The 19,649-nt window shown below is 35.0% G+C and overlaps 1 protein-coding gene across 1 annotated transcript in view; it reads left to right on the top strand.

Annotated features, from left to right (window-relative positions):
• Positions 1-19,649, top strand: part of LOC106130949 (uncharacterized) — a 59,256-nt gene that overhangs the window by 7,337 nt on the left and 32,270 nt on the right. Inside the window, exons 2-4 of the mRNA XM_060954347.1 lie at positions 7,134-9,496; positions 9,584-9,648; positions 9,786-9,973. Of these exons, the coding sequence (XP_060810330.1) occupies positions 7,141-9,496; positions 9,584-9,648; positions 9,786-9,973 (2,609 nt within the window). The 5' untranslated portion in view covers positions 7,134-7,140. The remainder of the gene's footprint in view (positions 1-7,133; positions 9,497-9,583; positions 9,649-9,785; positions 9,974-19,649) is intronic.

Genomic DNA, 19,649 nt, shown 5'->3' with positions numbered 1-19,649 from the left:
GTATGACAATCGTATTATTATTACTCCAGATTCGAAAGGTAACCCAGAAGTAAGGCAATTGTTATCGCCAACAATACTTCCAATTTGGTAAGCTAAGGGTTTGCCTTTGACACGACATCTGCCCAGGATTGCATTTCGATGTCTTGTTAAGTATTTAGAAAATAAAAATAATAATTAAAAAACCGTTTCTTGGATTGTTTGTAGATATTTTTGTACAAAAATATGATTATGATAATACAAGTAGCATGCTCTGAATCGGTGAAAAAGATTGAAACCTGAACGGCAAAAGTGACTTACTTAGTAAGTAGTTTTCCAAGATTTTTTTTTCCTTGGACCTAGCTCTATCTGTGTAGTTTATTAAGTAGATTGAGCTACGTATATTTATACGTACCTATTATGATACACCTATAATTTGGCTTACAAATGGATTTCTAGAAACTCCTAGAGAAACGAAGCCTTGCCTATTTTTCTTGTACCTTGACTTTTAAAAGGAATTTCTAGAAATGCATACATGCCTTTAAGCAAAAATTTTAATATTATTATAGTAGTATATAAGTATAAATAAATATCGTTAAGCAGAAGTCGCACAAGAATCAGGAAAAATCAGAGACATATTTTCCTGACAAAAAATAATTAAAAGGTCTCGTCTTCTCACGCCAATTACCGAATTCCAGGCTTCCCAATTATTTTATTAATTAAATACTTTCGCTGAAATGTTACGCCGGGCGGTTTTATTCCTCTTGTTAGGGTGGGTTAATTGCTGTTTTATTTATAGTTTTAAAAAAGATAGCGCTGGTCTGGTTGTCGATTGATAAAGTTACCGCTTCGAAATCATACCCAAGTTTTAATCCGACTGCCAGTGCCGTCAATGTCATAACAAAACTTTTAAAAGTTATAGTACCTATAAATTTCTTTGCTAGTATTTTTTTTTTTCAACTATTGAAGCGTCTTCTGATCCCCGCAAACTTTGCTAACTTAATTCATAATATTAGATCAAGGCCAAACATCTATTCGCCTAAATGTGCAGGTTTTCCCACGATATTTTTTTTATGTTACATGTTTTCTAACCTCATCTTCTTAGAAGTATCGGTTAACAGCCAAACTAATGTACATTACTCAGAATAGATTTTGTGAGTAAATGAACGCGGTATGATTTGATCCAGTCGATCACCATCGATCTAAGTTACATTTATTTACTACCAAATATTACTCCAAAAAGTATTAATCCTTAATACACTTTTTAAGTCCGTCCACCCTCTATCATAATGCGAGTGCCTAACACCGATGCTACCCACCATATGGCTTAGATAAATTTAATAGATAAAATACTAGGAACATATTGTTATGGCGTTAAATTAACGTAAAGGTTCTTGACCTCCGACGAACTTTGACAAGCACATTCGACAACTGGATGTTATGATTTAAAGGTTTTATTTTTTCATTTTTTTTTTTGGTCCACAAACATTATCTACTAAAACTACTGATGACCCGTCTACATTGAAAAATAAAGTTAAAATTAAATAATTAGATACCTACTTAAATGTGAAATTCACATTATGGAAAATCTTTTGAATCTATTATGAATAATTAAATAAAAAAATCATGACACTGTAAATAAAAAAGTGAGTATCTAATTGGTAGTAAGATAGGTACTTACAACGACGTATATTCTTGATCTCACGTCTTCTAGGAGCTGTAGGTAGGGTAGAGCTTACATCAATCCACTGGCCATGATTTAACTTAATCCATTTTCATAAATTTTCTTGTCGTCTGGTCAGTTAAGAAAAAAAGACACCTTAAACTGTATTTAAAAAAAATACATTAATATAAAAAGGCTTTTAATAACAAAAAATATTTTAGGAGCTTCAATCCCTGAGACTCCTAAAACAATTAACACTATAAAATAGAATAGAATAGATTTATTTTCAAAATTAAATACAAGGTATAACTTATCCTATTCTTTTTTCTATTTATAGAGTTCTTTTTCAATTTGCGTATGTAAAGTTTTCAATTTAAACAGCTTACTCAATATTTTAAGCTCAATGGCGAAATGCTTTTGCAATCTCGAGCTTTTCTAGTTGAGTTTTATTTATTTAAAAGTATTTTTGCTAAATTTTTTATGCAAGTGAAATTTCTTTCGTGTGTAAGTTCAATGAAAATACATAGTGTTTTCATCTATAAATAATGGTGATATGGCTTTATGGTGTAATTAAGATGCAAATAGTTGCAGGTTGCTAGCCCATCGCCTACAAGAGAAATTCCTAGTTTATAAGCATATCCTTTACTCGCTTTTTACGACATCCACGTGAAAGTTATGTTCTATTCTAAAGTGCCTGAAACCACACGGCAATGATGGAATCTTTCAATTTAAAACAAATATCTACCTAACTAAATATAATATATATATATAATAATATATTTATTTCTTCACTTCGCGCGCAGATTGTTAAAATTTGTGACAGTTAATAAACTTGGTAATTATTTGCCCCAATTACTAGTATTTGTCTTCATAAGACGATGGGCTTGCAATTTGTAACTACATGAATCTCAGCTTCATCATTAAATCATTCAGCGAAACTTACGTCTACCACGTAAGTGATAAGGGCGTGTGTGTGATATTGTTTTATAGTTTAAAAAAAAAAATCGTGGGTGGTACAGCCCCTTTCGTCCATAGCCAGGTCAAACACAAATTTAAATAAAAGCGGCTATAATTGACTATAATTACGTGTACTTACGAGGCGCCGTGCGAGGCAGCTGCGCCGGCGCACTCCACACGTGCGAGCCAATTTTCACTTGTAGATTACGTCATTGTTTTAATGTCATTGAGTGGGCTATTTACTTTTCTCTAAAGCTTAAATTAAACTATCATATATGCGTTGTGCTGTGGGTGAAAATGAGTAAGACCATTTTAGAAGGTTATTTTGTAAGGTCATTTTCGGATTTCGGATTCATAGAATAGAAGTAATAAGAAATAGTAAGAATATAAGTAAATTTATTGCCGTGTGGTTCCCGGCACCAATACAAAAAAGAATAGGACCACTCCATCTCTTTCCCATGGATGTCGTAAAAGGCGACTAAGGGATAGGCTTATAAAATTGTGATCCTTTTTTTTAGGCGATGGGCTAGCAACCTTTATCTATTTGGATCTCAATTCCATCATTAAGCCGAGCAGCTGAACGCGGCCATTCAGCCTTTTTGGGACTATTGGCTCTGTCTACCCCGTAAGGGATATAGACGTGACTATATGTATGTATGTATGTAGAACTTAAACGGATAAGTCTGCCATTCTACATATTATTCTAAATCCAATGACTGTTTTGTAATTAGGTGCAATAAGAAAGTTTACAAACAAAAAAACTAATAAATTACCAATAATAAAAACAAAAAGCTAATCATAAATAATTCATATAAACACTAAAATGTCCCCAAATACCATATTCCTATACCCTATACTGTAACGGTGCGAACATGAAGTGAACCTAGTACCTACTGAATAATTCATGGCACTACGCCACCTGCCGTCCAACCGCCGAACTAACATTTGGTGCCATAAATTACAATATTCCAATAGGAAAGGGTGATTTTCGAAACATACCGCAGTTTGAAAATCGATTTTATCTGTGAATAGAAATATCGTTCAAAAACTGTAAAAAAATAATAGTCGTTCACTAAAATTTCGTAAGAGACAAATGTTAGTTCTATTAAAAATAAATTTCTCATATGCAGAGATAATAAAATTTGACAGCCAAGTTGATGATGAATCATAAGAAGTATAAGAATTGATTTTAAAAAATTGACAGCTGATACCTATTATTATTTGTACTATAAGCCAAAACCGTTATCAGAATTTAAATAAGTTAGTCACCAAGACACAGTCTATAAGTAGCCCGATACTAATAGATCCTTTTAAGATTATTGGAATAATAAATCAAGAAAGGTGTTAAGATTGAGATCTTTCGCAGGAGTCACACATGGATGAGTCTTTTTATGCAATCGAAAATATCACACGTAACAATTTTAAATGAATAACTCTTACTTGTACTTTTATATCCGAAGCTGTAGTATCACTTACAAACTCAATTGCAAATGAGTTCGACAACTTTCTGAATACCCTTTTTATCTTAGATCTATCTCGTATAGTTCCATTCGTGAAACCTTTATTGCTTATGAATAGAGTTCAAAATAATACATTCTTCTGACACACGGAAAACAATATTCGTTTATTTTGATACAACATTCAAAGGCGTTCCACAAATTCAAAATCGAAATCCGCTAAAACGTGTTCTTCGCTATTCAAAAAAATGTCGTTGACGTCCACAGAGCACTAAGGCTCTCCAAAAAGGTCTTGAACACGAACCTAGACCTTATTACGACGAGAATTCGTAATTCGAAGTCAATCGAACTGCAAAACACGCAGTGCCGTGGAATAAGAAACTTTTTGTTCGTGACCCCAGTTTCGCGAGACGTGCATTCGATATTTAAAAATGCTCCAGAAGAAATCTTAAATTCAATAGTAATTTGGCGTTGAATGCCAAGGGAGAGGATAATGGATAAAGTCGTACGCCCTGTTATTGCGGTGTTGTATTAGTATGAGGAATTCTAGGGTCGTTTTATGTACACACTGGTTTCTGAACGCAGCATGTGTCTGCCAGGACTTGGCTGGTTTGAATGCTCTCCATCTCTGTAATTACACAGTCAATTTGGTAGGCAAAGAAGAAATATGAGTTATTACCTCCAGCATAACCGAGATTAAATCGGCCATATTGGCTGCCGGCAAAGCATTCTTTATTGATAAAAATTTTGGGCACGATTTAACATAATAATGGAATGTTTGTGATTTGCACGTAGGTTAGATTTCGTGATTGGTGTATTATGATGTAATTATGCCATTTGTTATACTAATAAGCTTTCTTCGGTTATGTTACAAACAAAAGCGCTTATACGTAGTTCGTTAACCCTATAATTTATTTTAATAATTACAGCTTTATAGCATTTGGATGTTTATAATAATCTAATTAACTACGAATGAAAATCAATGGTGTTCCTTCTAGTAAAACAGCATTGTTAATAAAATATTCCATTAACTATTTCACAAATAATATTTTGTTACTACTACAGTTTATACTACAGTTTTGTAGTTGTTATACTAGGAGTATTTAGGTTACTCAAAATATTATTTGTTCCGCTATCTACCTAATCAAAAGTTGGCTGGAAGAGATCCCACTTACGGGAAAAGCCGCCTTCGTACTATGTTTTATTGTTTTATAAAGATTTGTGTTCCTATTTTTTCTGAACAATAAAATTTTTTACTTAATTTTTTCAGCCAGTAATTTTACTAAATACTGGCCTTAGACAGCTAGAAAACTGACCACAAGGAAAATAATACAAATAACGATAAAACAAGTAAAATTGTGGAACCCAGTACCCCAAATAGCTGATTCTGCATGGCACTACAGCTCGACTCGGCCACTTATAACGGTTAATGCTTAGCAGACAAGAGAAAATATAACTGAAAATATATGATTTTATTTAACATCATACAGATCCATTAAATATGACTTAGTTTAATCGCGAGTATTTTTAAGCTACCCTAATACTACCTATACCCTGAATATTACCCTAAACTACCCTATAAATTTTGTAGTTATTTCACATTTTGTACTATAAAAATTTTATTTTTACACCCTTGTCACGTAGTTGAAGTTGACGTTATTGAAGAAAATGTTGCAATGAGTTTGTTACCGCTTCTTCTGCACTGGCGCTTTGGAAGCGGCAGTAAACTTAGTTTTAAGTTAATTATTTGATGTCAAGCAATGTTGTGAAACCAAAAGATATGACAATTATTAAGTGACTTTTAAAATGTTTCATAATAATAAATGTATATTTTTTAATTTAAACAATTCAGTTAACTAGGTAGGTAGCTAGGTAGTAAGTTCTTTACTACAAGTACTACTACTACTAATAAAAAAAGTTAAGTCATGAATTCATGATCACTTGTCTATTAAGTACCTTATTTTATTATAATAAGTAATTAAATTGAACACAAAATGTCAAAAACTATTCCACAAGACTTTATCGACTCCATATCGACACACTATTCACACGTTTAGTTTTTTTCAGACATGACTTAGATGAATTAATTATGAATGAAATTCAATTGTACAACTCATCATGAAATTCACAAAAATTGCAGTCTGTAAAACGACCATCGGGTACATATAACTACAATGTAGTAACGGTGTCTTAACATCCATGTTATGAGATTACAATTTCCGTGGAATCGAATCAGTGCGCGTGCGATCATTTAACGTCTCGCATTCATGTTACAACTGTGCTTTTAACACTTTCAAAGATTTGCCATTTCAAATTCTATGTACATTACATACATACTTATAATCACGTCTTTATCCCTTGCGGGGTAGAAAGATCCAACAGATTAGAGACATCTTGAGAAGACTGAGAGTTCACGTTTAGTTGGTTGACTCAATGATAGAATTGAGATTCATAGAGTGACAGGTTGCTAGCCCATCGACTAAAAAAATAAAGCCTTTCCTCTAGTCGCCTTTTACGACACCCCTGGTCAAAAGCTGGAGTGGTTCTATTCCTTTTTCTGTTCGTGTCGGGAACCACACGACACCTAGCCTTATCTAGCCAGTAAAACAGATTTTAGGTTACTTCAGTAATAATTCATAAGCTTGAGGCTATAATTAAAACGGATCATTTAATCCAAGCCAGACTAGTAGTAGGTGAAGGTGTAACATTTATATCAAGTTGACCTTAAATCTCAAGATAAACGGGTAAAAAAGTATAGCTAGCAACTTATAAGGTTGATTGCTAAATTTAGATTTTTTTATAACTTTGAATAGTTCTAACAATCCATAGCAATGAGACGTAGACTATCATTTTTTTGTGAAAAATACGAATCTTCACTTCCAACACCCAGTTTGTTTTAATAAATAGTGGTTACTATCGCGTCTACGTGGACGAGGTTTAAAATCCAACCAACTTAACGTGGCCTCTCAAGACTGTTGACTCTGTCTACCCCGCAAGGGATATAGACGTGATTATAAGTATGTATGTTAACGTGTAAGATGTGATTACTTTTTCTAATGATCATCCTTTTTTTATTACAGATCCAAAATGTTAAAGTGGGCAGTGTATAAGAAAAATCAAGAGGTTAAGACAACGAATGGAAATGAGAGCGAAGAGCGGGAAATTTATACTAATGGGCCTTACAACAACAATGTTCGAAGATCATTGGACGCTCAAGCGGTGAAGAAGAGTAAAAAACCTAGCAGATACCAGCGAAGGTCCTTAGGTTCCAATGCAAGAAAAAATAATATCAAAACTGTAGATAAAGAGAATATTAACTATATAGGGAATACACCTAATTATTATAGAGAAGGTTTTGTCAAAAAAACGGAAGGGCTCGCTTTAAAAGATGTGAGCAACATCACGCCCAATTCAGCAACTCCTGTTAAGAACTTGGATAGGAGAAAATATTGTTTAAATGGATCCAAAGACAACATTCCACCAGATTTAAATGCGACGCCACCAACTTACAGCAGAAGAGTTAGAGAAGCTAAGAAACGTAAATTAGAAATGACCAGTCCCAATAATGATATATTTAGAAGAGACAGCTGTTTTTATAAATCTGAAAGAAGAATTAAACCTTTAGATAAAAGTAATCTCAGCCCCCCGAAATTGAGCCATAGTACTTCAGAACCATCCTTAACAGATCTTTCAGAAAGATTAAGTGCAAGTACAAGTAGCAGCAGAAGATCTTTTGCTTTGGGAAAGCAAATGAACTCAATAAGTACTACTAAAACTACTTGTGAAGGTTTAGTTGAAATAGAATATGATAAAGATTTAGTCATAAACTGTATAGAAAAACCTATTTGTGTCGATAATAATGCAAAAGAAAAAATTATCAAGACAACATTACCAATATTTGGGCATCATATGTTTACAGACAACCCTTTATATTTTAATAAGAATGAAGCTGGTATTAGTAACAGAAGACCTTTGAAAAGAACAAGAAAGAAATCTAATGAATTCGAAAGTTCTTTCAAATCGCCCTCTGTAGATAAAAAAGATACTCATTCTTTAGTGAGAGATGCCTGTTCACCTGTTTCAATCACACCTCTATCTGTTAAATTAGCAGCACTCAGATTTAGTACAATGAGCACTCATACCGAATCACAAAGAAAAATATTTCCCAAAGATATTACCGAATTTTTCCCTAAAGTAGAACATCCTTTTGCAATTCCTATCAAAGATGAAGAGAGTTCACTAGAAATGGAGAATAAATGTATTTTAGGGAAAGATTCAATAACAAATGAAACAGAGTCGACTGTTTCTACAACTCAAATGGGTGACGTGACTCTAGAGAGGATGATAGAAGATATCATAAAAAGTACCAAAATTGTCAAATCTAGAAGAAGAATAATTAATAAAGTTCCTGATGATATTGCATTGGATGAAGAAATTCCGCCGCTAGATGCCGTTAAAGATCTTTTCGTTAATCCTCGAACAGATAGTAAGGCTAATTTGATTAAAGAAGCGAGATACATTAATCTTTCCAGAGAAAATTCTGTTTCACCTAAGAACTCTCCTACCAAAAAGAATAAGCCAGTTCACAGAGTTAATGAAAAATTACTGAAGAACCTGCCTATTGGTTGTTTTATTTTGGATGATGGTGATGGGTACAATGAAAGAGAAGTGTGTACACCCGATATCCTAGAATCAAAATCAAAAGTATCTGAACGGGAACGAACACTACTTAGTAGATCCCATTCCATGAATGCGGCATCATTAGAAAAAAGTAACTTGGAACACAGCCTTTCAGGATCTATACCAGACTTGAATGCTATTTCTCAAGACTTGAGGTGGCAAAGGCAAAGATGTATACGCAGAAAAAAATCGACGGCAAGTAACGAAAGCCAATGGAAACAGAAACATCTGAATGTTTCCCCACCTTTTCATGCACTAGAAATTGGTATTCCTAGTCCTGCTGGTGAACTGCAAAATGTATCCCTTTGCGAACCACTACGTACTGATTTCGACAATTTGAACAACATATCGATAAAATCAAATGTATCATCTAGCAGCTTAATGTTGCATGAACCTACGATGCAAAATAAGAGGTCACGTGAACTATTTGGATTGACTTTAGAAAATGGCATACCAAGTCCAATCACACCAGTACCAAATCTTAAAAGATCTAGTAATGTTCTCAGCGAAGAGCGAGCACATAAGTCGAGTAAATTGAATGAAGATTTGTTACCGTCAGATGTGTTTACGCCGGTCATAGAGCATAAATCTTCTAGAAGATGTCTGACTTATTCACCGGAGGAGAGTAGTATAAACAGCAGTGAAGAGAAAAGAAGAAGTGTTGCAAGCAATCGTTTGGAACGAAGCACTGAAAGATTTCAGTCACTAAAAGGCACAATTGATCTAGAAATTGTAACGCGAAACGATATTATAGATGTCCACGGTGAGTGGTGACTATCGAAATTTATATTTTTACTTATTAATGTTTAATTTAAGAAAGGATGCTTTAATTTTTTTATTGTTATTACAGTTATCCGATGTCGCGATCTTCAAAGGTCTTCTGGAAGAACCGATGATATCAATGCGTATGCCAAGGTTAGTTTCTCTATTAGGTATATTTGTTAAAAATATTTTATATTCTTCCGAGACATTGTGAACAACACTTTACATTAAAATGCTTATATCTGAAACGAAAATTCGTCATATTATAAATAATACCTCTCCTTTTTTAGGTTGTTATAAGTGGTATCACCGAAACACAGCCTCTATCGTCCCAAAGGTCAATCTTCCAGAGGACATCAGTTCTTTACGGGAAGAGGGAACCGGAGTTTCAACGACACCTGAAACTGCCTCTCCCGACTGCAGTCTACGACCATCAACTTCTACATATCTCTGTTTGGCATAGAGACAAGAAGTATAGGTGAGTTTTTTTTTTATCTAACGATTAAATGTCTGTGGTGAAATTATTTCGATATTCGATTGAAAGGATTAATGAGGTTAAAGATCTTTATTCTCATTATAAGAATTACAAAATTCAACATTATCAAAAGTTATGGATTATATAATACTATACGTATTCGGTTGAATATTATAATGAATAGTTTATGTTGATTATTGTCAGTGGAGCATTTGCGATGCTTGATTGAAGGCTTTAGTCAATAAATAAGTAGAGATTGTACCTGTGCGTTTCTACATTCACAACGAACGCTACTTTTTTTATATGGCAACTTATGTGTTACAGTAAAAAAATCAAGGGGTAAAATTTGTTTAGGACCAGCCTTACGTAAACATGGTTAATAAAATCCTGTTCCTTTCGTTTTGGCCTATTCAATGTTAAAATTACCAAAATACAAACAAAAAATCTAACCAACCAACGGAAGTGCGTGTGAATGTGGTATTAAAAATACCTACACGTTTTAAGTAACCAATGAGATTTTGAAATATAGGTTAAAAAAAAATGAAAAAGAAAATTTTATTCGCTTTATAAAATTATTGATAGCTTTGGGCGTGAATTAAAAAACAACACCAATCATTCTATCTTCAAAGATAAACATCGCCAGGCCCATAAAAAAAACATTGGCCACAAACAACGTAAAAAAAAAAGAAAAAGTGACAAAAATGTCGTGCGCCGACCTCCATGGTAAGTGAGACACTAGACTTGCTCTTCCTAGGCCATTGCTCATACATAAGATATAGGATGACGCGGGAGCCCACCGCGCATGCGCACACCCATCGATTCGCCGACGAAACCCGGGACCAGCAGTCGCTTTTCAGACTTCCACAACCTTACGTCCGAACGCATCTCAATAAGTACGCATTGAAAGGTTTTATGTGATGTGAAAAGTGTAGTGCATTTTTTTTTATTGAAACCTATGGACATTTTTCAATAAACGGTAAGGTTCTTTTTTTAAATCAGCACTTGTGTATGTTTTTTTTTTATTAACACTACGAAAAAGTTGGATTAATATTTAATGCACTAAGCTTTTTTAATGTATTACGATTTTGTGATAACGTTTTTTTATTATTATGTACATTTATGGTCTTATTATATAACCGATTTAATTTTTAAGCTTCATACTAGCACCTGATATAGAAATAATATTATTTTTTCTCTTTTTCACCAATGAGATTTACAGAGCCTCAGTCTTTTAGGCTAATGAGTACATTTCTTATAGGCTTAAAAATTATGAAAAAAGTGAGATATTCCATTCCGTTTTTTAAGGAAACATCACGACAAATTGAAATTCCTAGCCCAGTGCCTTGACCAACTTATAAGGCTTGGTCAAGGCTTCATACCCGTGAAATTGCCTAAATCCGTGTCCAAAAAAATACTATCTTATGGCTACTTACCTTATTTGGCGCAATTCTTTATTTGATTCGTTAAAATAAAATGAACATTTTATTCATATCACGAAAAACTACTGAACCGATTACGATGAAATTCGGTATGTAGATAGCTGAAGACCCAGAATAACATATAGGCTACTTTTTATCCCGGAGTTCCCGCGGGATTGATAGGGTTTCCATGCGGACGAAGTCGCGGGCGGCCTCTAGATCTTATATAGCCTTTACCTCGATTGACTTTCACAATACACAAGAAGATATGACACACATTACCTATATTTTCTTTTCGCCATGAAACCAGAATGAAAAAAGATTGAAACTGAAATCTATCATACATACATACATAAAATCACGCCTCTTTCCCGGAGGGGTAGGCAGATACTACCTCTTTCCACTTGCCACGATCTCTGCATACTTCCTTCGCTTCGTCCACATTCATAACTCTCTTCATGCAAGCTCGGCGGTTTCGGGTACTTTTGACCTGACCCTTTACCAGGACATCCTCAATTTGATCAAGATACGTTCGTCTAGATCTTCCCACTCCGACCTTTCCTTCCACACTCTCCTTGTATATCTGCTTAATCAACCTGCTTTCATTCATCCTCTCCACATGACCGATCCATCTCAACATACCCTTTTCTATTCCTGTTAGAGAACATCTTCTTTCACATCACAACATTCCCTTATCACGCTGTTCATTATCCGGTCACTCAATTTCACACCCATCATACTCCTTAACGCTCTCATTTCCACTGCATTTATTCTGCTTTCGTGCTTCTTTTGCCATACCCAACTTTCACTCCCATACATTAATGTCGGGACCAACAACCAACCCAAATCTATCAATTCAATCTAATTAATATAACATGAGAGAGAAAATAATCTCTGTGTTTGTAATAAGTATAGTTTTTCGGTAAATACTTAAATATTTAGTATAGGTTTATAGTATTTATATATGGCATAGTAATAATGTCTATTATACTATTGTTCTTTACAAATTGGTATTGTTACCATAAAGAATACACAAATAAATGAAAAAGAACTTAAAATAAAGATATAAAAATGTAGATAAACCCTCACCTAAAGCTTCCAGATTTATATATCGTCGACTTTTTGTGAAATAAAACTACTAGTGGTATTTCCCTCAGGACGTCCCTCTTAGCACTCCACTTAAGGGGTCGCAGTGGTAAATAAATTCCCTTTACCGCCATCTTTTGACCTCAGTTGACCTCGCTTTGATGTCATAACTCAACCTTTACAGGTTATACTAGATTTGTTTAACACTACATTAGTATAAATAAAGCAATGTCGCATCTCGCGTCTGTCCTTTTGTCTGTATGTATGTATGCATAGATCTTTAAAACTAAACAACGAATTTTGATGCAGTTTTTAACAGATAGAGTGATTCAAGATGAATTTGAAGATTCTCCTTTTTGTTCGTGGCTCTTATTATAGGGAAATCACAGCAAAACAGTTTGGAAAATTAGGAAAATAGGTTGTCGACTTTTTATTTTAAATCCACTTTAATTACTTAAAAAATAACGAGGTGAAGCAATACCCACATCGTTATGGCTCCCGGCTCCCCTGGCAACTGGCCAGGAGGTTGAACACCGGTGTCTGGCGCAGTGTCAGACACTATCACCTACAGCCCGAATAATTAAGAATCTGCATTGAATTGGGAACGGAATTGGTTAGAATCTTTTAAAATTAAAGGTCATATAAGTCTTGTAATAATAAGATTTCGTAAAAACTGTACGAAATAGGCATAGAGGGAGGCCTAGATGAACGTCTCTATGAAAGATGAAGTTAAGAGACGGAAGAGCCTGTCCGAAAAGATTGATAAAAGTGAATGAAAGAAAAAGAAGTTTCTGCCAACCTAAAGTAAGTTCATTTCTTGGATTTGTATGAAACAGTTAATGTGGTGACTGAATAAGGAACATCATGTGTGGTATGAACGTACATAATATACGTTTATATAGACACGTTATTATCCCTGGCAGGGTAGAAAGAGCCAAGTCTTGAAAAGACTGAAAGGCCACGTTCAGCTGTATAGCTTTATGATAGAAGAATTGAGATTGAAATAGTGACAGTTGGATAGCCCATCGCCAACAAGAGGAATCTCAAGTTTACAAGCCTATCCCTTAATCGCCTTTTACAACATCCATGAAAAAGAGGAGGAGTGGTCCTAATCATTTCTTTATTGTAACTTTCGAAGTGTTACCAAGGTTACATCACAAAGTTTTAATGTTTTCTGGCGTTCTTCCAGCTCTCATAACATAATGATCTGTCTAGAGTATTGTTGAGTCTATATTTCTACCTAAAGAAAATTTGTTCATGCATTAACCTAGTTCCATTCTGGAGAAAAAAATAGGATAGTTGAAATTTCCATTCACACAAATATTATAAGCGCTATTGTCTGTCTGTTCTTTCAACTTTGCTTCTTGATCTACCAATCAACTTAGGGCAAAAACCTCATCTTTTGGTTGTATGTTTGTTTGTAGCGAGATAACTTGCGAATCGTTTAAGTCAATAGAATTTTTAAGTTCGTAGGGTATCTATGTCGGTAAAGTAGTTTTCTGTAAAGAAATATGTGTTCACGAGGTCTAAGTTCGCGCTCTTAAAAAATAATCAGATAATAGTTCTAAACATGGCGTTGGGCTAGCTATCAATTTCAGTTATAATAGCCATATATAAGAACGTGGCCTTTCAGTATTTTCGAAAGTAGTTCCTCCAAAAATATCCGAAAATTATAAATCCAAAAGTAAGTTCATTTGTATGTTTTTCTACGCGTTATCTCTTAATTATAATTGTTGTTTATTTTAAGAGTCTGAAGAAGGACATAGGGTACTTTTGATTCCGGTAAAAACTTTAATTCCAGTGGGATTTGTAAAAAAACCTGTATAGTATTTTGTTTTTGTGTGAGCCGTGTGGTTCCCGGCACCAATACTAAAAAGAATAGGACCACTCCACCTCTTTCCCATGGATGTCGTAAAAGGCGACTAAGGGATAGGCTTACAAACATGGGATTCTTTTCTAGGCGATGGGCTAGCAACCTGTCACTATTTGAATCTCAATTCTATCATTAAGCCAAATAGCTGAACGTGGCCATTCAGTCTTTTCAAGACTGTTGGCTATGTCTACCCCGCAAGGGATATAGACGTGACCATATGTATGCATGTAGTATTTTGTAGATAGCGCTAAGTGCGCGTGTGTAGGTGGTGGTAAAACTAGTATTTTTTGTAACTCATATTTTTACACGAATCAGTATGTTTGCTATCGATCGTCTCATGAAGTAAACACCTGCCTTATAGTATTTATAGCATAGAAATACACCCTCGGTGTATATAGTTCATGAATTTTTATTAACCAATATGGCTGCCTTATTTATAAGTTAGGTGGTAATAACCTTTTTCGTCGACTAACTATAGTTTGTTTGTTTGGTGAGTTATTTCAGAGAATAATAAATATTATAAACACACTTCATGCTTTTTATCATTTACGGGTAGACTGAGCTATAAAACACAACGCGAATGCTTAGTTAGATAGGACTTCACCCGAAGGCCATAGTCTAAATAACATAATGATGTATTTTTATTTATTTGTGTAAACCAAAAAATCTGAAGACGTGAAAAAAACTGACGGATAAATTCAATTCAAAATCTTAAATATATAAAGTACATCAATTGAATTACAGGTTATTTATACTTTTTATTTGAAATGAAGACTGTCAAGATTTTATTTTGTTATATAAGAAGAATTCCTTAACAAATACATTAAGAGGTGTACTACTACCGTTGTATTATTGGCGTAAATAAATAAATAAACCCTGTTCAGTATCTCAATTTTAAAATTATATGGAACGGCGGGCAGGTTTTTATCCCAGGTTTATCTCTGAAGACGCAATGGGGAATGGAGACTATCGCCATGGGGTAATGTTGTTAAATAATTAAAGTGTCACTATCAATCTTACTTTAGGTCTTAACATCCTCAGCCTGTTTCTGGAGCAGAAAAACCAATTATTTTTAATTAACACATACTCAATTCTATCATTAAGCCAAATAGCTGAACGTGGCCATTCAGTCTTTTCAAGACTGTTGGCTCTGTCTACCCCGGATATAGACGTGACCATATGTATGCATGTAACTCATACTTTTGTTATATTTGTTTTAAATCCGTGCCGTTTGGTTCACGACTCACGACACATGAGAATAGAACCTCTCCATATCTTTAAAATGGATCACGTAAAAAGCGACTAAAGGTAAGGCTAATAAACTTGGGATTCTACTCGGTTGGAATCTAGATTCAGATAGTGACAGGTGGCTAGCCCATTGCCTTCAAGAAGAATCTTAACTCAGAGGCCTTTCGCCTAATAAGCTTTTACAATCTGCATGTGAAGGGCTGGCATACACTTTGTTTTTTATCAGAACCGCGTGGAAATGTTTTCATTTTAAAAACAAATTCTGCGACTCAATATACCAGCCTATTAAGTATTTAGTCAGTTAGCGACAGCAACGGTGTTAACCTTTTTAGTTGAGCGCCATAGATTTTGCGTTTTGTTAATGTACAAAAAAATAATGGACAGGGCCTAAAGAACATAATTGACGATTTATAAATAGATAAATAAATAAACTCTTTATTGCACCAAAAGAAAAACAGAAAAAAAACACAGATAATGAGGTACAAAGGCGGACTTATTGCTAAAGTAATCTCTTCCAGTCAACCTTAGGGTTAAATAAACCATGCGCGTTAAATAATCCAGGTATTTAACGCATGTAACGTAGTACCTTTAGCTTCGTTTAAGTCCGAGATAAAAAATAAAAATACGTTACGTGCACGTTTAATACCTGTTTTGTACAAACATAACGCAACGCGAAAGTTAGTTGTAATTACGATCAGTTATAATTGACGATCGGTATTAAGTATTAACCCATTATTCCCTCGCCGGCACACTGAAAAGCTCACAAATGTCGCCATATTGATATTTGTTCCCAGACATTAACTTCTGTAGCGCGCACCCACGTTGTTTCAGCGTTTATGTGTTAGTTCAGGGGTGGTTTCGGAAGTTTTATAGGCGTCCTACGCTGGATCGCTCGTAAAGTTAAGACATTACTAGTGTTGATTTGCCATTGAAGTGGTTTTTATAGTTACTATATAAAACCACTTCAATACCGTGTGGTTCCGGGCACCAATAGAAAAAAAGAATAGGACTACTCCATCGGATGTCGTAAAAGGCGACTAAGGGATTGGTTTATAAACTTGGAATTCTTCTTTTAGGCGATGGGCTAGCAACCCAAAGCCAAACAGCTGAGCGTGGCCTTTCGGTCTTTTCAAGACTGTTGGCTCTGTCTACCCCGTAAGGGATATAGACGTGAGGATATGTATGTATGTAACTATATAAACGACTACAGTTTTGAACTACATTTTTTCCTCTGTCTAAAAGGAGCCTAAATTTCTTTCAGAGTTCAAGATTAAGCATAATATCTGTATCAAATTTTGTCATAATATAACGGAATTAAGAATATAACGGATATTCTATCATTAAGCCAAATAGCTGAACGTGGCCCGTCAGTCTTTTTAAAACTGTTTGCTCTATCTGCCACGAAAGTGATATATGCATGATTATATGTATGTATGTGAACTATATAGCTGACTTAATCGCGGCTGAATAAGCACAAACGTTATCGCAAGGGCGGTCACGCTCGCTTTAACTAAACGTCAAAGGTTAGCCGTTAACTCTCAGGTATCTTTAATAAGCCGTCGAGCGAATTAAGTGCTCTTTGACACTAATAGTGACTACATACGTACATATTGTCACGTCTATATCCCTTGAGGGGTAGACTGAGCCAACAGTCTTGAAAAGACTGATCGGCCACGTTCAGCTATTTGGCTTAATGATAGAATAATTAGTAGTAGTGAAATAGTGACTACGTAGAAAATAATTCAAGAGTGTCGTCGGTTGAACCGATAAGGCACCCGAATTGCTGCAGTGTAGTTTGTTCCGCCGCGTGTTCTACACGTGCGCTTTGGAAGCGGTAGTTGTTTTAATTAGATTTAAGTGATGTGACGTCAATAAGTGATACCTTGTATCAAATTTTAAAAATAAATCTATTCTATTCTAATTAAAAATCGCTTGATACGAATATGGTAACACAGGTTGAAATCCCACTTCGCCCAAGTACCAATGACTCTCTTTCTGAGTTATGTACATTAGTTTGAGTGCTAACCTATGTTCTTACGGTGAGAGAAAACACCGTGATCAAGTATTGCGGAGTTTCGTGTAAAAATCTGTTTCATCCAATCCGCGGTCATGGTCTTCATGAGACTGTTGACTCTGCCTACCCCGTAAGGGAGAAAGACGTGATTATAATATGTATTAAAAATCAACCCATAGATATTAAAACTATTATTACAAAATGCAGTCTTTATTACCCAAACAACAGGCGGACTTAATGCTAAAATCTTGTCAAACAATCTTCAGCACTTTCAGACTTATTTTGTGTTAGTCCCGGTAGCGTACACGCTTATTCACTTACTTCTTTATAATTCGTTCTATAATAATCTTGTGAACATAAATCTATACTAATATTATAAAGCTGATAAGTTTGTTTGTTTGTTTGTTCGAACGCGCTAATCTCAGGAACTACTGGTTCGAATTGAAAAATTCTTTTTGCGTTGAATAGACCATTTATCAAGGCTTTAGGCTATACTACTCTGTCAAGAAAGTAGCGGGAAAAGATCAATAATACACAAACTGTTTGTTATTCATCCAAATTTATTTTATCACCTTCAAAATATGCTCCTTTAGAAACGATACACTTACGCCAACGAATAATCCAATCATCAAAACATTTTTTAAACGCTGTTTCCGGAATTGAGGTCAGTTCTCGCCGCGAATTCTCTTTTATGTCTTCTACCGATTGAAAACGGGTGCCACGAAGTGGTAATTTGAGTTTAGGAAAAAGAAAAAAGTCGGCTGGAGCCATATCTGGTGAATATGGTGGTTGCTCGATGGTATTTGTTGAGTGTTTGGTTAAAAATTCGTTCACAATGATGGCCTTGTGCGAAGGTGCATTATCATGGTGCAAAATCCAAGAATTTTCTTTCCACAAATCTGGCCTTTTTCGTCGGATTTGCTCTCTTAAACGCCGCATAACACTCAAATAATATTCCTTATTTACCGTTTGACCTTCCGGCAAGAATTCCGAGTGCACAACACCGCGATAGTCAAAGAAAACAGTCAACATGACTTTGACTTTTGAACGACTTTGGCGTGGTTTTTTCGGTTTCGGTTCAGTTGGAAGGCGCCACTCCGAAGCTTGTTGACTAGTTTGCATGTCAAACTCGTAAACCCACGTCTCGTCACCAGTAACAATGCGTTTCATGAATGTTGGGTCGGAATTGACTCGTTCTAGCATGTCCTCAGCGACTCTCATGCGATTGAGTTTTTGAAAAAAATTCAGGTCTTTTGGGACTAGCCGAGCGGCAACATGTTTCATACCCAAATTATTAGTTAAAATGGTACGGATCGACTCGTGAGATACAGAAAGTTCGGTGGCTATCTCTCTCAAAGTTGAATGAGGATTTTCAGTCACTATTTCCTTCACTTTTGCGATGTTAACTTCAGTTGCAGACGTTGATGGCCTACCAGAGCGAGGCAAATCTTCCATCACATCTCGACCGCTTTTGAACGCTTTGTACCACTCATAAGCACGAGTTTTTGATAAAGTCGATTCACCGTAAGCCTTCTGTAACATTTTCAGTGACTCCGAACACGATATTCCATTGGCAATGCAAAATTTAAGACAAACTCTTTGTTCGATGTTTTTATCCATTATGAAATTAGCAATACACACTAGATATGATATAACTAAAAATAGCACTGTATTTAATGTAAACAACAGATGCAACTCAAACTCCGCGCCAAAATGGAAAACAGTTGTGCCAATCTAACAACAACAAAAAAAACAAAAATTTGAATTTGGAACCATAAATAAATAATCCATTCCCGATACTTTTCTGACTGAATGTATAACATCACGCTGCAACTTTTAGAAGCGAAGAAATAATGGAAAATGTGAAGAAAAAAAAAACGGGGAAAATTATTCATCCTTGAGGGCTTCAATGATGCCCAAAATGACTATTCCGCGTGGAAAAAGTCGCGGGCACAGCTAGTTGTTAAATAAATAGAAACAGTTATAAGAATTAAACTCACACTGAAACAAGGGCACATTACTTACTGAAACTTCAATTAT

Source organism: Amyelois transitella, chromosome 4, assembly GCF_032362555.1.
Source record: "Amyelois transitella isolate CPQ chromosome 4, ilAmyTran1.1, whole genome shotgun sequence".
Taxonomy (NCBI): domain Eukaryota; kingdom Metazoa; phylum Arthropoda; class Insecta; order Lepidoptera; family Pyralidae; genus Amyelois; species Amyelois transitella.
Note: the sequence above shows the minus strand (reverse complement) of the source record. Positions and strands in the feature narration are given on the sequence as shown.